The sequence below is a fragment of the Danio rerio genome, chromosome 10 (genome assembly GCF_052040795.2).
Source record: "Danio rerio strain M-AB ecotype USA chromosome 10, GRCz13ab, whole genome shotgun sequence".
Classification (NCBI taxonomy): Eukaryota; Metazoa; Chordata; class Actinopteri; order Cypriniformes; family Danionidae; genus Danio; species Danio rerio.
Window position 1 is genome coordinate 25,391,505 of NC_141030.1, and position 27,884 is coordinate 25,419,388.

The 27,884-nt window shown below is 35.6% G+C and overlaps 2 protein-coding genes and 2 long non-coding RNA genes across 6 annotated transcripts in view; 2 read left to right on the plus strand and 2 right to left on the minus strand.

Moving 5' to 3' along the window:
• Positions 1-27,884, plus strand: part of fbxw11b (F-box and WD repeat domain containing 11b) — a 649,789-nt gene that overhangs the window by 409,512 nt on the left and 212,393 nt on the right. The gene's annotated exons all lie outside the window — the stretch shown is intronic.
• The window catches only part of LOC137490376 (uncharacterized), a 60,685-nt gene that overhangs the window by 18,822 nt on the left and 13,979 nt on the right, over positions 1-27,884 (minus strand). Inside the window, exon 3 of one of the 2 annotated variants that reach the window (XR_015501095.1) lies at positions 20,964-21,001. This is a non-coding gene — a long non-coding RNA (uncharacterized LOC137490376). Of the gene's footprint in view, positions 1-18,988; positions 21,002-27,884 lie in introns of those variants that run through there. The other variant, XR_015501094.1, reaches the window with a different exon arrangement.
• LOC101882400 (uncharacterized) lies at positions 1,712-18,617 on the plus strand. 2 transcript variants are annotated; one of them, XM_087270484.1, is made up of 5 exons: positions 1,712-2,094; positions 4,068-4,229; positions 7,560-10,355; positions 10,638-10,712; positions 17,467-18,617. In XM_087270484.1, the coding sequence occupies exons 2-5, from the start codon at positions 4,219-4,221 to the stop codon at positions 18,167-18,169; spliced, it is 3,585 nt and encodes a 1,194-aa protein (XP_087126610.1). In that variant the 5' UTR covers positions 1,712-2,094; positions 4,068-4,218; the 3' UTR covers positions 18,170-18,617. The 2 variants fall into 2 exon arrangements, with proteins under 2 accessions (XP_087126610.1, XP_087126611.1); XM_087270485.1 differs by lacking the exon at positions 4,068-4,229.
• LOC147842054 (uncharacterized) lies at positions 13,736-16,218 on the minus strand. Its single transcript, XR_015501096.1, has 5 exons — positions 16,187-16,218; positions 15,344-15,388; positions 14,969-15,116; positions 14,695-14,785; positions 13,736-14,244 (listed from the first exon to the last, which is right to left on the minus strand). It is a non-coding gene; the product is annotated as an uncharacterized LOC147842054 (long non-coding RNA).

Consider the following 27,884-nt stretch of genomic DNA (forward strand, 5'->3'; position numbering starts at 1 on the left):
TGGAATTAATAATAATAATAATAATAATAAAAACAATAACAACATGATTATTAATATTATATGGGCGGTGTGGTGGCTCAGTGGTTAGCACTGTCGCCTCACAGCAAGAAGGGCTTTGGCCGGCTAAGTCAGAGTTTGCATGTTCTCCCAGTGTTCACGTGGGTTTCCTCTGGGTGCTCTGGTTTCCCCCACAGTCCAAAGACATGAGCTACAAGTGAATTGAATAAACTAAATTGGCCGTAGGGTATGTGTGTGAATGTGAGAGTATTTGGGTGTTTCATATTAATTAGTTATGGCCAGAAGGGCTTCCGCTGCGTAAATGCTGGATAAGTTAACGGTTCATTCCGCTTTGGTGGCCCCTGATAAATAGAGGGACTTAGCCAAAGGAAAAGAAATGAATGTATGCATGACCGTTATTATTACTATAATATTAATAATTTCATTAACAATAATAATTTTAAATGGAAACATAATTTTATCAAATTCAATTAATATAGGTATATAAATTATTATATGTCCATTAAAAATCTATATTGAACCCTCTGAAACTGTATCTAAAACCAATGATTTTTTTTATTATTATTAATATAGGTAAAATCCCTTGGATTATAGAGAATTACATTTGATATGGGCTGACCACTTTCTCATCATATTGTTGTTAAATGGTGACATCTAGTGTTGATCTTTAGAATTATGAAGGTAGCGTGGGAAAAAACAACATTTTGACTGTAAAACAGTCCTAACAGATTAAAAAAAACACCATTATGAATAATAAATACATAATCAAAATTATGTCCTTGAAGACGTATAGATCCTTGTTCCCTCTTGATTTCGACTTTTACTTTTAAAATTACAACATATAACAAAGTAATATCAATCATTATTTTACACCAATAACAGTTTTTCTCTCCCATTGTGCAACTTTAAAAAAAAAATAGATGTATATATATATATATATATATACACACACACACTTTAAAAGATTTAGGAATTTTTTTTCATTTATCAATTTATTTATCAGTATCGTAGTACTGACTTTTTGTTTATATATCTAATTATTTTAAGATCCATTTAAATCGGATTTGAATATATTTTAAAATAATAATAACTTTTATTAAAAGAATTATTTATTATTTTAATCATCCTATAAAATTATACAATTTTGCAATAATTATATTTATAATTATTATAGTATTTGGCCATTTTCGTGCTTTGCCAATAGGACAGTACACATACAGGAAAGTTGTGGTAGAAAGAGAGAAGCAGTATTGGCAAAAGATCGCAAGGCAAAAATTGAACTCGGGTCACAGTTGTTCTGAGCATTTAACCACAAGACTAGATGCACTGACATCATAGTAGTATTAACCATTTTATTTAGTTAATTATGTTTTGCTAATTTTATACGATAGTGTTTTATTTGATCTTGTGGATCCCATTTTAAAAACCCATGCTTTAAAAAAGTCAAACATCCTTTCTTAACTTCATCCTTCAATCTGTTTTTTCACAATGCTGGTAATTTTCACACAGCCCCTTGCATGTAGAATCTCTCTCTCTTTCTCTTTCCCTTGCTCTCTCTCTCTATCTCTCCCTCTCCATCTCTCTTTTCCACCCCACCCTACCTAATTCCAGCTGAATTTAGGATGCCTTTGACCCAGCACTGGATCTGCATTTGTGGACGAGGGTGAGACAGAGCAAGCGAGACAGCAAGAGTGACTCAGAGAGAGAGAGAGAGAGAGAGAGAGAGAGAGAGAGAGAGAGAGAAGAGAAAAGAGAGTGCGCAAGGCTGAGGACACAGATCAATGCATCTTTGTGCCTGCTGCCTCAGCAAGTGAAGGTGAGAGCAAATCAAAACAAATGAAAAGCAGACGCCTCTGGAGAGAAGCAAACAGCCTCCAATCAGCCTCTGAGGGAGGATGATTACTGTCTGCGGAGAGCCAGAGGAGTGAGTGACAGTCAACACAAGCTCATGTGCGGATTTCAGGCATCTTAAGAGTCTCCTCGCCGCACTGGACAACAAGACCTTTTGTGGATGCTGAAAACCTGCAGGAGAAAATACCTGCAACATGAGGTTTGAGTCTCAGGATGGAACCGAAGGTAGGCGTTTGTGTGTGTGTACAAAATAAAAGTCTATTGTTTTGTGTTTGTAACACTGATGTTGATAAACAAAGGTAAATATTTGAGATAGAGCAGTGGCCTAGTGGTTGGTGCTCATCTAAACAATGCAAGTTTGAATCTGGCTGGCAACTCATCCCTCTTTTCTTCCTTTTGTGTGCATCTGTTATAAACAGCTGATGTTTTGTGGTTGTAACATTGATTCTGATTTAAAAACGGTAAATCATTAAACCAGAGCTGTGGCGTAGTGTTGGCGCTCATCTAAACAATGCCAGTTTGAATCCAGCTCACAACTCATTCCTTTTTTTCTTTCTTTATATGTATCTGCAATACATCCGCAATAAAAGTCTTAAGTTTTATTGATGTAACACTAATTCGGATAAAAAAAAAAAAGGTTAGCCGTTGAGATAGAGATGTGGCATAGTGGTTGGCTCTCATCTAAACAGTACAAGTTTAAATTTGGCTTGCAACTCACTATTTTTCTATATTTTTTGTTTGTACCTGCAATACATCTGCAAAAGAAAGTATGAAGTTTCATGGTTGAATCACTAATTCTGATTTTAAAATTGTTAATACTAGAACTAGAGATGTAGACTGATAGTTGGTTCTCATCTACACAGTATAAGTTTGAATTTGGCTAGCAACTTACTGCTTTTTTATTTCTTCGTTTGTTTCTGCAACACATCTGCAATAAAACTGAAGTTTTATGGTTGAAACTAATTCTGAATTTTAAAAAAAAGGTTAGTCGTTGAGATAACGATGTGGCGTAGAGGTTGGCACTGATCTCAACAGAGAAAGTTTATACTTGGCTCGCAACTTACTGCTTTTTACTTTTTTATTTCTTCGTTTGTATCTGCGATACATCTGCAATAATAGTCTGAAGTTTTATGGTTGAAACACTAATTCTTATTTAAATGATTATTCGCTGAGCTAGAGATGTGGCCCGGTAGTTGGCACTCATCTAAACAGTACAAGTTTGAATTTGGCTCGCAACTTACTCCTTTTTTTATTCATATCTGCAGTACATCTGCAATAAAAGTCTGAAGTTTTATGGTTGAAACTAATTTTGATTTAAGAAAAAAAAAGTTTAGTCGTTGAAATAGATATGTGGTGTAGTGGTTGGCACTCATCTCAACAGTGCAAGTTTAAATTTGGCTTGCAACTTAATCCTTTTTTATTTCTTCATTTGTATCTGCAACACATCTGCAAAAAATCTGATGTTTTATGATTGAAACACAAATTCTGATAAAAAAAGATTAATCTTTCAGCTAGAGATGTGGCCTAGTAGTTAACACTCATCTAAATAGTGCTAGTTTGAATTCGGCTCGTAACTCATTCCTTTCTTCCTTTTCTTTTATGCAAAATAAAAGTATGTATGATTGTTGATTCCTAAAGTCTCTCATATAGATATCTGATATATCACAACACGTAATCACATATTAATCGCATACATGTTTGCATATCACATATATTATAATCCACACCAAATAAGTATCATAATTTTATTGTTATCTATTAATGATTTTATTGTTATTTATTACATTATTAATACTGCAAAAATTACTATTTTATTACAGTTACAAATATTGATATGGATAGAATCTTTTTATTGTCCCTAAGGGGCGATTTGGCTCACAGCAATAGCCAACACAACAACACACACACAAAAGCATAATATCTGACACAAGATATAACGTAAACAAAAGAAACAACCTGTCAAAAATATATTCAAGCAGCGAGAAATAAAAAGTGTACATAAATTGAGTACATATATGGCCATATATGGGACAACTTTGAATCAGACCTGCAACTCCTGCAATTCCTTTTGTGTTTATTTGCAATAAAAGGTTGTATGACTGTTGTGATGTCTTGAAGGAGAGACTGCGAGTCTGGTGCTTCAAGACTACAATCATTCCTAGACTGACTTCAGGCTGTTGTCATGTGTGATGCCACAGCCTGGTGCCACCCAGAGGGGTCAGATTGACATCCACAACAGAACATGAAGAAAGAGAGATGCTAGGGGGAATGAACAACAAGACGATCTGAAATGTTTGCACATTCAAAGCTGGGGGCTGAGGGAATGTGTGTGTGTTCGCTGGAAATGTGATGGCGAAACAGTAAGTGAGGACGGAAAGTGAAAAGGTTTGGCTCACCGTCACAGTAAAGTTGAGGTTTTTATCGTGACACTACCATCAGACATTTTCTTGATACTTTACTCATCTCATGATGGTATTTTTTGCAAAAAGCATTCACACATGCATGAAATGTTTGTCTATCTGCCTGGGGCATTGGCTTCATACTGTTTTATAAGATGAGAATATTTTATTTATATATATATTGGGCAAAAATATAAGTATTAGTTTATGGATGTAACGTATATTTATATAACTGTAAAGGTGTGTAAACATGCATGAATTGTTAGGGAGAATGTTAAAGAGAATAAAAACATTTTGGATGGATGGATGGATGGATGGATGGAGAGAGAGAGAGAGAGAGAGAGAGATAGATAGATAGATAGATAGATAGATAGATAGATAGATAGATAGATAGATAGATAGATAGATAGATAGATAGATAGATAGATAGATAGATAGATAGATAGATAGATAGATAGATAGATAGATAGATAGATAGATAGATAGATAGATATTGCTTACATATTTTCAGTCTTTCTTATCTTCTGTTTTGACTATTCTTATTTTAACAAATTATTTGTATTCACCACATACCTTATATTTGATGAGTTCAGTTTGTTCTTTCAGTTTGAGGACATTTGGTCCTTTAAAATGTAGACAAAACGTTGCACACACACATTTCTGAAACACCCACTTATTAAAGTGGTTCATTAGAAAATTTACTGTCAGTCGCTGATTAACACCCTCTTTGTCAAGCGAATTATCGAGGTGCCCAAGGTGGGTTGAATGAGAGAAAGGGCAGCAGAGCCTGGCTGGCAGGAGACCAGGTGGAGAGAGAGAAAGAGAGAGAGTCAGGTCAGAGCAGAACAAAACGTTTGTCAGTCTGTGAAATATTTAATTAGTCACACATACCCACCCACACACACTCATGTTGACACTATTTAACTCTGAGCAAACAGACCACAGTTTCTTTATTTCTCTAGAAACTGTACATATTAATTTTTGAATAGATAGATCAGAGGTAATGGAATCTGAATGTGTTACAGCACACTTGTACTCTCTCTCTCTCTCTCTCTCTCTCTCTCTCTTCACTCTCTCTCTCCCTGTTTGATATCACCCTGTTCTTTTGATTTCACTCTATTCTCTCTCATCTTTCTGCTTACTCTTTCCAAATTGGATTCATCTGGTTTAGGCAGGAAGGTCTTTTGTACATTCTATTATCAGGTGCTCTGAAACAGCACTGTTGTTACTGAAGCATTGCATGATTTTTTTTTCATTACCTCAACACGTCTTGTAATGAATTGCACCCCAATTTCAAGTTTTCATCCAATATCTCGATATAATATATTCATTTTAAAAGTAACTGCAGGCGGTAGCAGATGGTTGACACTTGCAGTTTTTGTATGTGGGTCATTGTCAGAAACCATTGCCATTGGTGCCACATGAATGTGTGTCCCCATGACTGACTAATGATATCATTTACAGAATACTGAACTTGGTCTGATCTGATGAGTTTGCCTCTGAATGGTTTGAAATGCTAACACAAAATAAACTCATAACATGCTGAGCATAAATAAGTACACCCCTCAAATTCAAACTTTTAAATTCATATTTTAAATATGAAGCTATACAATAATATATTAATGCATATACATTAGATTAGTCAGTACTGAAGCCAAATCTGCAGCTTATCTAACAAAATTACTTACGATAACGGTCCAAAATCTAGTACACCCAAATTTCTTGACTATTTTAATGTGGTAATGTCATTGGCCCATGAATATTTCCTGCTTGTTGTCAAACTATTTCTTAACTGTAACAAGAGGCAATTTATACCTTCACTTTTAAACATCTAGCATAACATTATTTATCAATATGTAGAGCTTTTTGCATTCTCAGAAGCTATAGAAATTAAAAATGTATAACAGGAAAAACGTAAGGACCATTGTTATTGTTTACATCAATCAAAATGGTCTATATGTTGCAGAAAAATATTAAATACAAAAATAAAAAAAGATAAAAAATTAAAAAAAGCTAAATTTGTTGAAATTTTGTAGGTTTTACTTATTTTTGCAATATTTTGCTTGAATTAAATTGTATTATCTTTCAATATCTAAATATGTTTGGTGACTAAAATATTATTTTAATAAATATATCTGTTTAATAAGTCTGTTTTGTTTAAATGCACCAAAATATGTTGGATAATGGATTAAAATATTCCTTTTTAAAATGGGGTGTACTTTATTATGCTAAGCGCAGTACACATAAATAGATTAGTATTTGACTAATGAACTATAATCTTGATGTCACTATTTTTTCTGTAAATAATTTATGTAGAGTTTGTCTTTTTCTCAAATTTTCCCATTTTCTAATAGTTATTTTTTCTTAGATTACTATTTATTAGTCAAATACTAATCCATTATTAAAAAATAAGTGAATGTTTAAAGCATTTTTACTAAATATATAGAGTTAAAGTCAGAATTATTTCCCCTTTTAATTTTTTTTCTTTTTTATATATTTCCTAAAGTATGTTTAACAGAGCAAGGACATTTTTACAGTTTGTCTGATCATATTTCTTCTTCTAGGGAAAGTATTATTTGTTCTATTTCGGCTAGAATAAAAGCAGTTTTTATATATTTTTTTAAAAACTATTTTAAGGTCTAAATTATAAACCCCCTTTAAGCTATTTTTTTTCAAAAGTCTACAGAATAAACCATTGTTATACAATAACTTGCCTAATTACCCTAACCAGCCTAGTTAACCTAAGTAACGTAGTTTAGCCTTTAACTGCCACTTTAAGCTGTGTCTTGAAAAATATATAGTCAAATATTATTTACTGTCATCATGGAAAAGATAAAATAAATCTGTTATTAGAAATGAGTTATTAAAACTATTATGTTTAGAAATGTGTTGAAAAAAAATCTAATTACTCTGTTAAAAAGAAATTGGGGAAAAAATAAGGGGTGGGGGGGCTAATAATTCTGACTTCAACTGTATATATTAATAAGTTGATCATATTTTTATATTCAGTCCTGTAACACAGCCTATATAAAACTAGCCTGACACAAACAAGTTTTGAAGAGTATTGTAATTGAGGTTTTCAAAACATTTCTAATAATTCTGAGTTTTCCAAGTTACATTTTTAAACATCAATACAACAAGTACCATTTTAAAGCCTAAATGACAGGTTTCTCAGCTTGACTCACATCTGGTTATCCACAGCCCAAATTACATTCATTACTATTCACCTTTTGTCTGCCTTTTCCAGTCTATTTACTTTCAAAAGTTCTCCTCATTCTCCTTCCACCTCAGGTGTACCATAGTGGTCAAATGCATTGATTTCCACTCAAGTCTGCCTGGACCAGTTATACCTGAAATGGGTAGACGGGCAGCTGATCACACCACTCCGGTGCCAGTTCTCGGAGAGCCTGCGCTTGTGGGAACACGTGTCTGGAGGACCATATCAAATGGGACTAGTAGTATGGCGGCCCTGACGCTGGCTCATCATTGTAATGTCGGTGTGCAGACATCACCGGCAATCAGAAACAACCAACTACAACTGGAAGGAAAACACACAAGCACTTTGAGCAATCAATCAGAAAACAAAGTGCTCATGCAACCTAATGGCCACATCCCAAACGAGGTGAAAGAAAAAACAAGAAGTATTATTATAAAACGACGAAGTTTGGAAACTAAAATAAAAAAGGGAGTAACGTTTGAGGGACTGGAGAGGGACGTTTGTAAAAGCATGAAGGAAGAAGTGCAGTGTAACAACCGTCCAATAAGAACCAGTCCTCCAATAAGAGGTGTGGCCAACAGCAGGCTAAAACCAAGAAGGAATTGTCACTTCACTAATGGGAGCGTGGTAGACTCCGAGGTAATAGGCGGGATCAGCAGTGACATTAGTGAAGCCGAGGAGTCTAGCAAAGGAAAGAAAAATATATGCTCACCTTCTCACAGACCTCCTGTGACTATCTGCAGCACTTGTGGAGGAAGACAAAACCCAACACCTCCTGGAATATACAGCCAAAACAAAATTATTACGCCGCCAACTTCTTCAAGTTCTCTGGGACTCCAGTTGAGACGTTCATCCCCTCTTTATCCTGGGAAGGACGTGCAGGAATACACGCAGATCGAAAGGCACACCGACCGCAGTGTTACACAGTCAGACCAGCACCCCATGAGTCCTAACCTTCATTCTTATCTCAACATGAATATAAACAAGGAATGGCCATTATCTCTGCTGCCTGCTCAGCAGAGTGAGGTATCAAACCTCACTAATCATCACGCAGTCAAGAGGGAATCTAGTGCTGACACAAACATTAATCATACCAGTCGCTCATCGGCTCTAAATACGCACACGCTCACTGTAACCGTAAGGGAGGATAGAGCTTCAACAAAGGTTGTAAACACACTTTTGAATGCACAAAAACCTCACAACTACTGTCCCTGTAGGCCTCCTGTGTCTGTTAACCCTTCTCAAACACACAAAAACAGCTCAACAGAGAAGCAAGCAGCCACACCGATAACAAGTACCAGAATAACACATGCAAACACCCACGTTGGATCAATTCAGCAGACAAACACTGATGAGAAACAGCCAAATCTAGGAAATCGAGTCACAGGCACACACTCAGAGTCTCCCCAGCTTGACAATAGAACAAACATCAAACCTTTGCAAACTGCTACTTTGTTCTCCCAAACTAGCACACCACAGAAGTCCAAACCCCAAATTGGCGATGCACTTTCGAAACACTCAAGGTTAAGCACACTCTCCAAATCCCCAACTTGTTTTCATGTACATTCAAATGTCAAGCACCAAACTATAGTGCAGAGTTGTGTGAATGAAGGTGTCATATCCTCCACTGCTTCAAACATTCACAGACAGGTTCAGTTCCCTAATGGATTAGAGTCCAAGTCTGACATGCACACTAAACCGTCAATGTGCTCACACGCAAATTTTGGCATTAAACCTCAAAGCGAGACGCAAATCTGTGCTGACACAGAGTCAGAATCCTCACCCTCTGATTCACGTTCCCATTTGGCACTGGTAACACACACACATAAACTCTCAGGGCCTCACGGTGAACCACGTCATGCGCCGATACACACAGACAATCTTTCGCCTGCTGATATGCACAAGCTAGTTTCCAACACATCCACGCAGCGAACAAACACCAGTGGAACACCACTGCAGGGTATATCCACGCATAAAGATCCACTTTTACATCCTTATCGTGAGTCAAAAAGCCAAAACGACGCTTGCTTGTTTTCACATGACCCAAATATGTCAACCCATGACAAAGCAACACTTACGAAGCAAACACACAACCATCAGAACCTCTCAAATGCATTTACCACCACTCAGACTGAAGTGGTGGTGCATTCGAACACCAAAGAACATTCTCAAACTAGCCCTGGGCTCAAATCAGCCTCGCGCGCATTGTGTGTTCATTCGAAAACGCCACGTAGACAGATAGAGCCAGCGGTTTTCAGGCACTCTGTCCTGAATCAGCTTAATAATGACTCTCTCGAGTCCTCATTACTAGCCATTGCTTCTGCTAGGGCTTTTCCTCAAACTAAAACAAACAGCAAGACGGATTTAAAATCTTGGAGTGACACAGAGTCAAAGAAACAGGTCGATATCATAGAAGCAGAACTGGAAAATCAAATGATCAACGACTCACTTCAGCCTCCAAATAAACCACCACCCCCTGTGACCCCTGCCTGTCGACCTCCCAAACCTTCTTCTGCACCTCCCCAAGCACCAGCTTTTAAATTCATAACGGGGGTCAGTAAAAACTTGAACGTGGCCTCCAATCGAAACCCAATTGTACAGAACAATGGGAGTCTCAATAACTCAAAGACACAAATGGAATCTCATTCGAAAGCAGTTGGCTCAGTCCCAAATGAGCCCTGTTCTCTAATCCACGACCACCCAGCTTCTGTGGCCCGGTTGCTTCCTGCGTCGCCTCACTGTGGCAGATCGAGGGACCCTAAGCATAAATTACAGATGGTAGAGGAGAATCTGCAATCTAACAAAGAAAGAATCACAACTCTTCTGAACATCATCCAGGACCTGGAGATGAGCCATGCACTCAGCAAAGGGTGAGAGACTGAGTTATTCCAACATTAGTAGATAATAGGCAAGTGTGACTGGCGAGCTGGATGTGTTACAGGTAATTGTGAGAAATTTTTTAGTGCGGAGGCGCAGGAAAAGAGGGTTGTTGTGGCTTAATTTAATGTACATTTGATTTTAGCTTCACTTGGTGGTCAATAAAGGCTGTAAATGAGGACTAACTGCGTTTATAAATGTGAGTGCAAGGCAAAAATCATGCTAAAAATGCTTTTAAAAATCTTTTTTTCCATTTTTGATTTTTATCAATGTAGTCGGAGGTGTTTTCGAACTGGCCAAGACCTCAGTGACTGTTCCACCTGTCAGAAAACTGCATGTGCTGTCTACAGGTAAAAGCACCCAGTGAGACTATCAACCATTTTAGGGTCGTTTTACACAACAACAGTGTACTACAAATGGAATATGGTTTTTCATTTGTAAGTTTGAAATACGTTTGCATACAAACAAAATTGTCAAAAAAATTCACACAGATCCATCAAACTAAATGAAAATGCTGTATTATTGTGATGTAACTATGTGAAGAAACACTACAGTGCTCGGCATAATGGAGTACACCCCATTTTGAAAATAAATAGTTTTATCCATTTCTCAGTGAATACTGGCAAAGCATTTTGGTGCATTTAAACAAAACAGAATTATTAAAGGCATATATTTATTATATTTATCAAAATAATATTTTAGTCACCAAACATATTTAAAAATTAAACTTTGTATTAAATAGTTTTCTATAACATATAAAATTGGGTGAACTAGTTTTTGGACAATTGTTGTAAGTTATTTTGTTAGATAAGCTTCAGATTTGCTTCAGTACTGACTAATCTAATGTATGTGTATAAATATAATATTGTGAAGATTTCTATTATAAAAATGAATTTAAAAGACAGATTTGTGAGGAGTATACTTATATATGCTGAGTGAGCACTGTCCCTGCAAACCATTGATTATTAGCTGTCCAAGACATTCAATTCAATTTACAAATTATTCAACTCAAAATACAATGCAATTGCAATACAATTGTTTTCAAAATTCTGTCCTTTCAAACCCACTGTTGAGCATAATCCAAACATAATAAAAATTATACCAAAATAAATGTTGAAAAAAAGGATGCACCAATATGGATTTTTAGGCCAACATTAATAACCAATAACTCTTAAGACTGCGATAACTGATTTATTCCATTAAATATAAATATTTCAAAATTATATATTTTTTAAAAGTAAATATTAATTTAATTTTGAAGTTTGAACTTATTTTATGAACTGGATAGCCTATGATTTCACATTTTCTTCGCATAGCAAATTTACATGCAACCTGACTGTTGCACAAAAATAATAAAGTAAATAACAAAATGGGAATTTTAATTAATTTAATTAACAAACAAGTTAATAAATATATTTACAATAAAATGAAAATGAAAGAACTAAGAACTGAAACCAGATCAAATGTTCTTGAATAAAACATGTTATAGTAATGTACATATGTAGAAATATGCAATGTTTTGAGAAGTGATTTGACAGTTTAGAGCCATCCATAAGCAAAAAACTAAATACAGTGCAGCAAAAATTAGTCCCATTTGGCGGGTTAGATTAATTTAAACAATTGTAGGTGCTGCTTGTCAATCAAACAACCATTCTATGTTCATTCTTGTTGTCAAGTGCGAGAAAAATGATACTGGAAAGGTTTAATATAAACTGCTCTGAGTTTAAAAGTTTAACTGCAGCCGCTGTGTGATGCACGTGAACGTGAAGCGGAGTCAGATTTTGATACAACACCTGAGCATTGAGCACAGATGACTTTATGACAATCACAGTGCATAATATAAAGACACAATGTGCCGGAAGGGCGAGGCAGTGGTGCAGTAGGTAGTGCTGTCGCCTCACAGCAAGAAGGTCGCTGGGTCGCTGATTCGAACCTCGGCTCAGTTGGCGTTTCTGTGTGGAGTTTGCATGATTTCCCTGCCTTCGCGTGGAAAACAGTGGGCACAGTCCAAAAACATGTGGTACAGGTGAATTGGGTAAGCTAAATTGTCCGTAGTGTATGAGTGTGTGTGTGTGTGAATGTGTGTGTGGATGTTTCCCAGAGATCGGTTGCGGCTGGAAGGGCATTCGCTGCATAAAAACTTGCTGGATAAGTTGGCGGTGTATTCCGCTGTGGCAACCCTGGATTAATAAAGGGACTAAGCCGACAAGAAAATTAATGAATGAATGAATGAGAATGTGGAGGACAGTAGAGAACACATATGCTGGATTCAGTGACTGGCATACGTCTCCCTAGCTCTGCGTGCTGATAGTCATCATGTGCGCTCGTAATAATCATTATAGATATACCGATCAAACTGAATACAATCTTACATCAACAACACATGGCAAGCAATCCGTTTATAAGAACAGATAATCATGTAGATTACAATCAACCCAATAAGTTGTTTAGCACGTGTGCATCGCTGCTATTATGTTTACACATGTAATATATTTTGGCGATTTAAACCAAAATACAAAATAAAACTCTATCAAACATATCAACAATCATACGAAATATGACTAAATACTAAGTTATTAATGCACCGCAATACCACACAAAGAAAGGACTGACTTTGAAAGAATAAACAATGTGAGAAAGGCTCCATTATAGTGCAATGGACAAGTCTGAACAAGATGGACCCACTCATGCGCAAGGCAGGCAGCTCTGTACAATTATGTTATCTATCAGCTTAAAGATATCGGCCTCATTTTAATTTCAGACCGATAACCTTAAAAATAACATTTATCAGCAGATAACGATATGGCCGCCGATATATTGTGCACCCCTCATTCATTCATTTTCTTTTTGGTTTAGTCCCTTTATTTATCATGGGTCGCCACACACTGTAAGCCCGGACAGGTTGATTGAACTTAAAAAATTTATGGAAACTCGCTGCCCTAAAAAAGCTAATTTCGTCTTGTTGAAAAAACAATACTTTTTAAGTTTATTGTACTTAAGATTTCAAATGCATTTGATTAAATATTTAGTTGACTGAAATAAAGGTTTTTAGTACAACACTATTGAAATCTTAGGTACAATAAACCTAAAAAGTATTGTTTTTTCAACAAGACGAAATTAGCTTTTTTAGGGCAGCGAGTTTCCATAAATTTTTTAAGTTCAATCAACCTGTATAAACTTAAAACATAAAATCTCGACCTGAATGTTATGACAGAAATAATTTTAACCTTAGCTATTCACAATAAATGATTTAATGAAAATACCCCTAATTACAAACAAGGACAAAGAATAAAAATTAACTTTACACTTTTTAAAAAATCATTTAGAAATATCACTCCGAAACAAGTGACAAAACAAGAAAATGCCTTGTATAACAATTAGTCAATATTTATTGTTATAAATCTTATTTTTACAAACATTTTTACAAACATATCCAAATAATAAACAACCACAGGATATTATTACATTGTAACATTATGGAATATTTACACTTGCCAAAAACTAAAGCATAGTTTTAATTTTTTTTATCTCACAGTTAGGACAGCAAGCCTGAAGGAACATGCCTTTTCTGTACCAGTTTACATGACAAGTTGATTTTTAACAGCCAGAATCTTACCCTTCAGCTTCTTCTTACCCAAACTTGTTGAATAAAAAGGAGGGTATTGTCCATGCATTTTGTGTAGCCTAGGTGCAGTGCATAGGTTGATCCAAAAAGACACTTGGCCTGGGGTATATTGTCTATATTGTCCATTACAACATTTCCCTCCAAGATGATTCCCACAGAGGATGGGTGGAGGTGGAAGGACAGGGGTTGCAGAGCCACATCTTCATTTTCTCGGTTAAGAATTCCAACGGGCACATGTTGATTTGAGTCTCCATCATCTGAAGCCGGACAACAATAAATAGATAACATAAATATATCTTAGAGGTGTACATTTGATTTTAATATATATTAATTGTATGTAATGTTTTTTAGTTGTATGCAAGCATAATTTGTTAATTGTATACCCAAACATATCCAGTATTCAATGATATATAAAATATAAAAATACTACAAAATATTTTTGTATACAAGTCATTGCATACAGCATAAAAAGATTTGATATAATTAAATTACTAAAGATTTTATGTTATTCTACTTATCATTTTAGAGTTTCAAAGGAGTTATAAAATGAATTCAAATTGAACATTATTCTATTTATTAATGAACTACAATAAGACATTGCTTGGGTGATTTATTTATTGTTATTGCTAACATAAATGCACATTAAGAAACAGAATGCAAAAAAAAACTTAGATTAATATACAAAAACATTTATTAATGATACTTACAAAACATGCTTTGAAGAACTGTTGGGTCATCACCAACAACTACTGGAAGCACTCAAATGGCAACACATGGCATGTCAGTGAGGTCAGACGCCTGAGGTGTTGCAGAGAAACAACATTGTATCATTTGTCAACATGAGTGAAAGGGCATTTTCATGTATTAAAATTTAGTGTCTGTTTCTGAGGATTTCTAAAGTAATTATATAAATTTCAGAATTCAGCACACAATGGCATCAATTTATATCAAAGGCAGGTACAAACAATGGCATACACAAACCTTGATACTTTGTAGAAGATAAAATTTGTCCTGTGAATCCTCTCTTTGACCTGAAGATCTGAATCAGCTGTGGGCGGTGATGATCAAGAGACCAGTATAATTCTTGCTTAAGATTCCTTCACACTATCTGGTTGAATTCTTGATACACCTGTAGTAGTAAAATACAAAAAGTTCATTAACATCAGAGAAATGTCAAAATTAAACAACTGTCAAATTAGCATGTTATCATGTTTAACAATACTGTACTCGTTTAATTACAAATGCATTCCTGATATATGCATGGAAATGGCTGGCTTTTTGCATAGCTCCCATGTTTAAATCTGCAATGTTTTAATAAGTACCATCTTTTGTCACAAGCAAATGAGCAATACTTACATTTTCATCTCATCCTGGTTGGCCTTGCTTTGATCTTTCTGCAATCTACAGTTACAAAAATATACATTAGATTACTAGCTGACAAAACACATTTACATATTTTGATCTGTTATCTCCAAATTTCCCAAAAACAGCTATTGTTAATCAAAAGAATTAGAGAGCTACAGTCAATTATTTATGTAGCTTTCATTCTAATTAACTGAAAATTCACTTGCTAAGACTGATGAGCACGAGGTTGCATATCTTTAAAAACTGCCAACTAACATGAATTCGTATTTCCGAAGAAAGGGGCAAATCTCAATGTATTCTAGTCAGTTAATACTTCACTTACAGAAAAAAAACGTTAAAAACAGCTCAGGTTAATGTTATGCTAAACATCTGACGATACATAACCACCACTGAAAAAATAATCATTTTACACAACAGATAACGCGGATGACTCATCGAATACAGCATCAATATTAAACTTTATACGTGACGACCTCATAAAGCATGTTTTCACGTACAGTAACTGTAACGTTAGTTATATAGATGAAATGCGGCGGCCGTGATCGGTTATAACGTGGCATAAATGAACACGCTAACACAGGCAAAACTTACATTAACTTTTTTTTACATAATATATGGTCGATATCATGATCCTATTATGCACGTCTTTGCACTTTTTACGTCTTAGAGCTGTATGTGGCAATGGCGGTTGCGATTGACCGGAACAATAACATGATCCTAACGTCGGACACAGCTTAATCTTACATGTGGTTTTCTTGCTAACGGTTACATACTTTGTTTATTAAAGGAAAACAATGTGGACTGTTTGAGACTAAAGTATGAAATCGTACTCACAGTGATCAGCAGCCATTAGAAAATGCGCGCTCACTCTGTATTCACCAGTGACGTCAGCCCAAAGTCAAAGAGCCAATCACATTTCCCCTTGCACATCACTCCTTTACCAATGGACTAAAATAAGCTTTATTAAGTGCATTCAATTTAAACATTCCAGTAGAATCAAAAATATCATGCAAATCGTACAATAAACTAAACAAATTGAGTAACTGAGCAAAAAAGTTGGTATTTATGTTTATTGAATCCAAGTATTTTGAATTAATACAACTTTAGGGATAACAGTGCAGCGGAATAAACCGCCATTGTGCATCCCTAGTTGAAAATAAAGCTATCATTTACTCACCCTCATGTCCCTATAAACTCTGGGGCACAGCATGTTTTTAAATTTGTGCATGCGCATGTGCATCTGTGTGCACGTATGCCTTTGTATGCCTATGTGTGTTTGTGTGAACCTGTGTGTCGCACATGCTTTGTCTATAAAAAAAGTAAATAGGTTATTTTTCTTTACCACATTAATCTACAAATGATCTTCTTATTCATTCTTCGGAATAAATAAAAGTTAATGTATGCTTGGAACAACATGGGGGTGAGTAAATGATGAAAGATTAGTTATTTTTTTGTGTGATGTATCCTTGATACACTTTTGAACTTCATTGTATTCTAATCCAGTACATTCCTTTACATGAAAACATTTTACATATTGTTTTCTACCACTCTCACTGAAATCAACAAATAAAGAAATAAAAGCACATAAACTGATTGATTACATCATTTAGAATTCTTTATTTTGTATTTTTAATAACTATTTTGTAATATTAAAAACACATGACTTTCATGTAAGCAATCATGGTAAAATCACATGAAATATTGTGTGGCACATGTGAAATGTACTTTTGGAACATTTTCTTGCGATTGTGACCATGTTTCCACACATGCACACATTTGTTCTTATGTTATTAAATGGATCGCACATGACAATGGTTCACATACGCATTCTAAACATTTTACTTGGGATTTAACAGCTTGTGAAGCTCATTGGTTATTCTTTTATTGAATTGTACGAGTTGATACATATTGTTTAAAACTTTTTGGGTAGGTAACATTTTTAAAATGTTTTTTTTTTAAAGACTAATGTGCTCATCAAGGCTGCATTTATTTAGTTAATACTTCAAATGTATCCAATTTTTTAAAATGAAAAAGAACTAAAAAGCATTAACTTGATTAACTGAAGTAACTAAAACTGATCTCCATCCTCTTCTTCTCTCTTTCTTAATCACTAGTGTGGAGTATGATTTCCGGCAACAGGAGAGAGGATTTAAGGAGCTCCTTCAGAGTCTGTGCCCACTGTCTCCAGAGAGGAGAGAAGGATATGAAGAATCTCTTTCTTTACTCACCTCACTCATTCAGAATCACAAATTACACCAGCTAAATGCCAACATTATGACCCACAGTAAATCTGAAAATCAAAGTCAGCCTCAAATTATTTCCCAGATTCAGTGCAAGATTCAAGCTCAGTCACAAATTCAAACTCATCCACAGCCACAAATTCCATCACGGCCTCCAGCAAACACACAGATTATGTCTCGGATTCAACCCCAGAATCAGATTATACCACAGACTGAGATTATGTCTCGGATTCAACCTCAGATTCAGTCAAAGATTCAGATTCAACCTCAGAATCAGATTATGTCCCACACTGAGATTATGTCTCGGATTCAGTCTCAAAATCAGATTATATCCCAAAATGAGATTATGTCTCGGATTCAACCTCAGATTCAGTCTCAGTCACAGATTCAGCTTCAACCTCAGAATCAGATTATGTCCCACACTGAGATTATGCCCTCGCTTCAGATTATGTCCCAAATTCAACCTCAGATTCAGTCTCAAACTCAGAATCAATGCCTGTTCAAGGCCAAAATCAAGAGGAAGAAATTATGCAGAAAGCTGTTTGGCTGGCTGCCACATAAAGTCCAAATGAAATGACCGCATCATGCCAAGTATCTGATTTTCATGCATGACTCTCAACCCTCCGGTATGCGGAGTCACAACTCTTTATGGTCTTAATGCAGTCTGAAGTCTGGCTTTTTTTCGTGGAATGGAGCAATATTATATGGCATTCTGTGAATGTGAACTTGCAAGGAGAATTTGAAATATGAAGCTAGTTTTCCTTGGCAAATGCAATTGTATAAGACTTACTTTAATAATTAATTATAAATTACCTACAGTTACAAGAACATGATGCTTGCCTTGACTATTTATGAAGGGTTTTGCACTTAAAACGCTTTTTTAGGACATGACATTATAAGGACGTGGTACATCATTTGGACATCAACTGGACAGATATCATCTGTTGAGTCCAGAGAAGACTGACTAAGGAGCTACAATGGCTGAATTTTAACTAAATAAAACAGATTCAAGGTTGCACACTGAATTTGGCTGGTTTTCCTTTTTTCTTACCTCACATGATAAAACAGTATGCTTACAGTGTTGATTTAATGGTGTTTTAATGATGAATTATTGTAATCAATAAATATGGAATACAGAATATAAATACAGAAATCAGTCCACTTTGATATATTCCACCACTGTGAAACATGAGCAGGAGTTTTGGACTTTATTTCCTAAAACTAAAAGAAGCAAACATATTTGGCAACATGTGCCCAGAGCAAAATTTTTGAGAACCAAGAAATTTGTGCCCAGGGGTACACAATGGCCCCCTTTACACATACAGACCTTTCTGGAAAATAACCGTAAATTTTCTGGAAAGGGATCATGTGTGAACAGACCCTTTTTGAAAATACCGGTAAATTTGTTCCGGCAATTTTCCAGAAAAAGAAGTTGCAACATTACTAGTAATTTGCTGGAAAGCTGAGCTGTGTGAATGTAAAAGAAAAATTGCCGGAATGAGCATGTTCACATTTAGAACGTGCTGACATGAGACGTCTAACTCCAGCCAATCAGAACATTCAGATGCATTCACATCTGGGCTGTTTATGACAATAAAAGCCTTTGAATATTTTTCCAGACACATTTAGCTAATAGAAATTAGTCAAAGGAAGTTTCTATGTTCCTTCTTAATGCCAACTGTGTAAAAAATTATCGATAAAATGCTTATGATAAACCGATGTTTGTTTACCTTCAAGCTCTGCTTCAGTTGCTACGGTGAGCACCAGCACACACATATATTATGTACATTTCGACATGCGAAAGCGTTCCTCCAAATGTTTTTATTGAAGTTGTTCACAATACTTATACATCCACAGAATTTGTAATGTAGTCAACTGTGTAAACATTTAGCTGCAGTTCGCGCTTCTGCCTTTGGATGTCTCTGAGACAAAAGCAGCTGCATGAATAGTAAGTACCACTTCTATGTTTACAAATACAAGCGCAGCTGTTTAGAGCTTATTTCTGCTTAATGATGTCAGAATTTACCAGTATTTTAGAATGGATGTGAAAATGGTCTCTTCCGGAAAAGTTCTGGAACGTCCGTGCCTGTCTGAACAGCATTTTACAAAACTTACTGGTAAAGTCGTTCTGGAAATTTTCTGAATATTTACCCGTATCACTGTGTGAAAGGGGCTATAGGCTGCATTTTGTATGTAAAACGAATGCAAAGGGACTTGAGAGGCTGAGCCTAGCGGATTGGGGTTTGAGTCCAGTGAAGAACGGTTCTTGTAACCAGGTAAAACGAAACAACAGAAAAAGCAGTAAACAAAAAAGCCTCCTAAAATGAAAAAGCAGTGTGAAATCTTGCTGCCATGATGACTTTTCTCTTTTACTTTGCTTTTAAAAACACTATCGGTTGGGTTTAAGGAAGGTGGTGGGTAAGTCAGTCAATAGCAAGCTGATATATTATGCATGACAACAGGCTGACCAGCTACTCTCACGGACCCGCATGAGAAGAATGTTGAGATCAGCAGAGATGTACACAGCAGCCTCTGTTGGATTTACAAGAAATGGAATTTACAAACACAGCGAGCACACATACAGGAGCACTGGGTATGTATTTCTTTACTCTCAAAGATGTAGTCCTGGGCACATATCGCAAATGACCCTGGCTTGAAAACATTACTGTATTGCTTTAATCTGACTTCCAGAATAAATGGCAATTGCTGTAAATTACATCACATTTAAAAGAATAGTTCACCCACAATTGAAATATACTCACTATTAGATGGAAAACTTTAACCATTGACTTCCATACTATTTTTTCCTACTATGGAAGTCAATGGTTATTTATTTTTTAGCTTTCTTCAGTATTTCTTTCAGTATCACAATGAGGAGAGGCAGGCAGTTGGTCTGACAGTAATCAGCTCTGCGTTGAGGCTTTTCCATTGGGAAGTGAGTGCATGCTTCAAGTCTCCAAAGCCCTAAACAATCTGTGGTCTAACAGGCTTTCTTAAGAGTCGAACAATGACATGTAAGAAGAGCGTGACGAAGCATGAAGAACCTATGATGAATTAAAGAAATGTTTGGCTGCCCGACACACTCATGGCTTTATATGCAGAATCACACTCCAATCCAGTACTATATCCATGCCCTGCTAGCTTCCTTTGATTAATAAGCTGTTGCCAGGGGCTATGCACTATTTTGGACTACATTCTGCCTTAACATAGTATCTAAGAAAATGAGGGGGAAAAAGTCTCTGTAGTGTGTATAATGTGAAAGGAGGCCCAAATGTCAGCTTCTCTCTACAGCTTCTCTCTCTAAGCCAAAGAGCAAGTGGACCTCACAGCCAGCCCTCTTCCCAGAGACAGAGAGAGACCAAGTTCAATACCTTTAGCCATTGTAATGCACTCCTACAGGCCAGTTGCTCTGGAACAAAACAAAACAGAAAGGGCAGCATTACTAAGCATATCTGGCATTAGTGCATGTGTGTTTGTCAGCAAGATGAGGTCACTTTCATGATGCTGTATGCTGTTTGTCAGCAATAAGATACCATGCGGCATTTGCCTCAAGAACTGCTTTTAGAAAATGGTTACCAGTTTACCAAGATAAGAACATGTCTAAACCCATACACTGTCAAGGAGATTAAAGAAGTGTATGGTAATTTAAAATGAATAGCATTTACTTAAAATAATTGACTAATTTAAAGTTCATGCTACTGGTAATTTTTTAAGTGAATAAAAAGTTCTAACACCAATTCAAACATTTACATACAGTTGAAATCAGAATTATTAGCCCCTAAATTATTATTAGACCCCATTTATTTTTTCCCCAATTTCTGTTTAATTGAAGGAAGATTTTTTCAACACATTTCTAATCATAATAGTTTTAATAACTCATCTCTAATAACTGATTTATTTTATCTTTGCAGTGATGACAGTAAATAATATTAGACTACATATTTTTCAAGACACCTCTATACAGCTTAAAGTGGCATTTAAAGGCTTAGGTTGATTAGGTTTACTAGGCAGGTTAGGGTAATTCGGCAAGTTATTGTATAACGATGGTTTGTTCTGGTTTCAGCCAGCGACCCCTAAATTAACAACTTCAGTGACTCATGACCCCCACTACTGTATGCTCAGAGGAGGTTATTAACATACAAATATTGCACACAATAGTGCACACACACCAATAGGAACTATATAAACAGGAGCATGTTGACAACATAAAAAAGTGAAACAGTCTATCAACTATATCATTTTTATAGTCATTATTCATTTGTTTAATTTAATATTAACCTCACTTAATGAAAATGGTGGGCACAATGTTTACAGCACAAGACTGGTTTAATTTTGTAGACCCCCACTGGGAGATCATCCTCCTTGTTCAGTCTTGGGTTTTATTTTGAATGCATGTGAGTGCTATAGAGATGTCAAAGTTTAACATTGTGAAATAAAATCAATATTCTGCAACTAATGATATTGATGTGATGTTAATCTAGTGTAATAGCCCAAGGGGTCGCAATCCAATGGAAAGAAAATTGAATGGCTGATGGCTTTTAATTTGAATGTTGTTGTTTTTTTATGTAAATATTTAATATGAAGTATATATATTAAATATATTCATTCATTCATTTTCATGTCGGCTTAGTCCCTTTATTATTCCGGGGTCGCCACAGCGGAATGAACCGCCAACGTATCCAGCAAGTTTTTACGCAGCGGATCCCCTTCCAGCCGCAACCCATCTCTGGGAAACATCCACACACACATTCACACACTACGGACAATTTAGCCTACCCAATTCACCTGTACCGCATGTCTTTGGACTGTGGGGGAAACCGGAGCACCCGGAGGAAACCCACGCGAACGCAGGGAGAACATGCAAACTCCACACAGAAACGCCAACTGAGCCAAGGTTCGAACCAGTGACCCAGCGACCTTCTTGCTGTGAGGCGACAGCACCTACTGCGCCACTGCCTCGCCTCTATATTAAATATAACACAAGTTAAAAACTTTTTTTATCTTCTGTAGGTTATAATTAAAATATGGTAATTCTAAAAGTAAAAAAAAAAAAACAACCATCCTTCATTGTTTGCCACCTCCACTTTGAAAAACACTGATTTAATGCATACATAATACATATTTACCTGATTTGCTATAAAATACAACAATACAGTTGTAATTTGTCAATATGCAAGGGAAAACTCTAAAATGATAATAATAAATGATAAAGGTCATCTATAAAGATATATATATATATATATATATATATATATATATATATATATATATATATATATATATATATATATATATATATATATATATATATATATATATATATATATAAATTTAACTTATTTGCTTTAAAACATACAGTTTGAGTTGGGCCAAAATGTGTGCAAGTTAAATTTAATGACCATTTAAGAAAAAAAGTATTTCCCAATTTTCCCAATAATTTGACAAATTTATTTTTTTGCATAATTTTGCTTTGAATTATTGTGGAATATATGATTAAGATGTATTATTATTATTATTGATTAAATCAATTTAATTATTATTATTATATCTTTAAAAAAAGATCAACAGAAACTTGTTAATTTCTTTGAATTATTAGAGCAGGGGCTTTAAAAAAGTCAAAATTACTCATGGAAACAGTGGGCTGAACTCAAGCCCACGTTTTCCAAATGGCTCAGATGGTGTGTTTCTGCTTTTTGGTCTGTTAGGCAAAATATGTGCAGTGATGTGTGGACCACACAGGTAAACATGAATCCTCTCTCTCTCTCTTTCTCTCTCATATATATATATATATATATATATATATATATATATATATATATATATATATATATATGTATATATATGTATATGTGTATGTATATATATGTGTATGTATATATATATATATATATATATATATATATATATATATATATATACTGTATATATATATATATATATATATATATATATATATATATATATATATATATATATATATATATATATATATATATATATATATATACGTATATATATATATATATATATATATATATATATATATATATATATATATATATATATATATATATATATATATATATATACGTATATATACGTATATATATGTATATGAAGGAAGTGACTTGTGTAACCTTGGACCGCATAAAAAATTCAAAAAGCATAAATATAAAACAATAGAACAATATGTTCTGCCACAGAACATATTTACACACAAGCATATACTGTACAGGGTGGCACGGTGACTCAGTGGTTAGCACTGTCATCTTACAGCAAGAAGCTCGCTGGTTCGAGTCCCGAATGGGTCAATTGGCATTTCTATGTGGAATGTACATGTTCTCCCCAGTTTGCGTGGGTTTCCTCTGGGTGCTCTGGTTTCCTTCCACAGTCCAAAGACATAAGGTATAGGTGAATTGAATAAACTAAATTGTTTTTAATTGTAATGTAATTGTATTACATTCAACGTAGTGCATGTGTGTGAATGTAGAGTGTATTGGTGTTTCCCCATTCTGGGAAGGACTTCCACTGTGTAAAACATATGCTGGAAAATTTGCCGGTTCATTCCGCTGCGGTGACCCCTGATGAATAAAGAGACTAAGCTGAAGGAAAATTAATGAATGAATATACTGTACAAACTTGAGAACTTTTCTCTTGCAGATATTTTTAATCACAACTGTAAGTTTACATTTTACGAATTTGGTTTTCTTTTAAATGAGTTAATTTAGAGTTCTGAGTTGCCCCCCAATTTTGAGTTGTCTTAAAAAAAACATGCAGAAAATTACCAGTACATTTACTAAAGTTTTGTAGTTGTGAAATTGGCTTTTTTTTCTTTTAAAATGTACAACCTCAATTATTCAAACATTGTTTGTTGATAGACCATTGGTTAATGAAGTTCAATTTGTGGGTACTAATTTGCTAAAAAGTTGCCCATTCATACATTTACTTGTTTGCTTGTTTGTTCGTCCAGTGGCGGAAACAGGCTTTACATTTTTGCAAAAATTATGATAATAATAATAATAATAATAATGGCCACGCGGTGGTGCAGTAGGTAGTGCTGTCGCCTCACAGCAAGAAGCTCTCTGGTTTGAGCTTCAGCTAGGTCAGATGGTATTTCTGTGTGCAGTTTGAATGTTTTCCCCGTGTTGGCATGGGTTTCCTCCGGGTGCTCTGGTTTCCCCCACAGTCCAAAGATGGCTATAGGGGAATTGAGTAAGCTAAATTGTCCGTAGTGTATGAGTGTGAATGAGTGTAAATGGATGTTTCCCAGAGATGGGTTGAAGCTGGAAGGGCATCCGCTGCGTAAAACATATGCTGTGTAAGTGGGCAGTTCATTCCGCTGTGGTGACCCCGGATTAATAAAGGGACTAAGCCGAAAAGAAAATGAATGAATGAATAATAATAATTCCTTAAATTTATATAGCGCTTTTTTGGACACTCAAAGTGCTTTACACATTTTTAGGGAGAGTCTCCTCATCCACCAACAGTGTGCAGCATCCACCTGGATGATGCGATGGCAGCCATATTGAGCCAGACTACACACCACACACCAGCTGACTGGTGGAGGTGATGTAGCAATTAGGATATGGGGATGGTTAGGAGGCCTTGATGCACAGAGGCCAGTGGGCAAATTTGGCCAGGATGCCGAGGTTAACACCTACTCTTTTTCAAACTACTCTTTTTTCACCAACTTTTTGTCACATTTAATGACAACAGAGTGGCAAGACCACGATTTAATGTCCAAAAGACATAATTTACTCAGCAGTTTAGAGTCTCCATCAATATACTAGGGCATTAGGATCCACATAGACTGCAGGTTGAGCGCTCCCTGCTGGTCTCACTAACACCACTCCAGCAGCAATCTAACTTTCCTATGTAGTCTCTCATCCAGGTACTGACCGGATGCAATCCTGTTTAGCTTCAGTGGGCAACAATGTAATAATTCATTTTTCATGAATTATTATGTAAGAGTTGCAGAAAGCTAGCTGCCAGCAAGCCATTCTCAAATGTCCAACAACAAGCATTTTCTCCAATCTTCAATGGTGCATCTTATCAGGAATAATTCTAATAAGTTCATTTGTTCTGATTATTATTTAATTTAAACATGTTACAATACATTATTTCGGATCCTTAGAGTCAAAGAAAAAATGCATTCATACATATACATACGTTAATGCATAAAAAATGTAACAAATTCTCTCTTTCTCTCTCTCTCAAAACTAATCCAGAAAAGTAGAGCAGCCCCTTCCTCTTACTTTTCCTAAAAAAGAAAGCACACATGCCTCTGTAAGTCAGATGGAGGCGGCTGAAGACATTGCGTGATGGCTGACCCTCCCAGGGGAGCGTGTATTTTTGTAGGATGCAAGGATGCGTCCTTCTCCCGGTGGGTTTCTTCGGGGGGTCTGCACATGTGTCTTTGGAAATATATGGTCTGTTTTTATAGGATGAAAATGTGATTGGACAGAATCCAGTGAAGGGCCACAGTTTATGCACTAAGTTACTACTTAGATGCACACACACATACACAAACACACACACTTACAGAGTTACTGTATAGCACCAAAATGCATCCGTAAACACACAATCGTCTCGATGAAGGGGCTGACCTGAAATCAGTAAGCTTGCTAATTTTGCTGCTCTAAATATCTTGAAATATTCAAGGAGATATCCTGACAGGCAGAGGGGATGATGATAGCTTAGTGCTCACGGCTCCAAGCTGTTTCCGGAGAGGTTGTACTTTTGGTGCCAAAGTTGTGAAGACGTGAAGATGAATCAACAGCTGAGGAGCCAATGAAATCACACTCCTGCTGTACCACTGCTTTGCCCCTGTACAAGACTTTTAAACTCCTGCTGTTTTTTGGAAACACGTCAGAATGACATAGATTGCTTTGTTTAATTATTTAGATTTGTTAAAAGTTTTAGGGTTTAAAGGTTGAAATGAACTTAGGAAGAATAAACTTTAGTACTATTCATCATGTATTGACCTAATATGAGATGAGCCCTTTAACCACTACAAGAAAAGTAAGGCATTCACATCTGTGAGTATTGAATCTCTACAATGTTACAAAGTCATTCAAGTTGCCAAAATAAAGCTGATTGTTCACAAAAATGAAACAGTGGACAGGATAATGCAGAGAATCCCAGTAGGTAATCAGTTCAACACTGCAGCTGGGACTGCTCACCAGTTTAGCACTGAACAACATAAGGATCTGTCTCAGTGTCTTGACGTTTAAGACAATTCGAGCTGAGACATAGCAGCAGTGACTTTATATGAAAAAATAAGGATATTTCAAATAAAGGTATTTTAAATCAAGTTTTTTTTTTCTTTTGAACTTAATATTCATCAACAAACCATAGAGTAACTGTTTCAACTGTTTTCAGCACTTTTTATAAGATAATATAGTACAAACATTTTCCTAAATAACAAATCAATCATTTCTGAAGAATTACCACGATACTGAAGACTAGAACATTCAGCCATCAAAGCAATATTTAATTAATAATGATGATAATAATTAAAAATAACCTTTCTGGATACTCAAATCGCTTTACATATTCTTTTGGGGAATCTCCTCATCCACCACCAGTGTTAAACATCCACCTGGATGACGCAACGGCAGTCATATTGCACCACACTACACACCACACACAAGCAAATTGGTGGAAAGGATGAGTGATGAGCCAATTATGAAATGGGGATGGTTAGGAGGCCATGATGGACTGAGGCCAGTGGGCAAATTTGGCCAGGATACCAGGGTTAAACTCCAACTCTTTTTCTAGGGACATCCTTTGATTTTTAATGACCACAGAGAGTCAGGACCTCGGTTTAACATCTTATCCAAAAGATGGCGCTCACTGAGAAGTATAGAGTCGCTATCAATTTACTGAGACTCACACAGACCGCAGACTGATCGCCCCCAGCTGGTCTCACCACTTCTGGAAGGAACCTAGCTTTCCCATGTGGTCTCCCATATCGCTACTGACCAGATGCAGCCCTTCTTAGCTTCAGTCGGCAACCATGTGAGAGTTGCAGAGAGCTATATCTATATTTAAATAATTATAGGTATCATTCAACACTTTATATAAGATAATATTTGATCATAATTATAAAACATTCTAATATAACAAAATCCTTCAATGGTCACACTTTACAATAAGGTTCATTAGTTAATGTTAATTAATGCATTTACTAACATGAACAAATAATAAACAATACATTTACTACTGTATTTGTTCATGTTAGTTAACGTTAGTTAATGAAAATACAGTAGTTCATTGTTAGTTCATGTTAA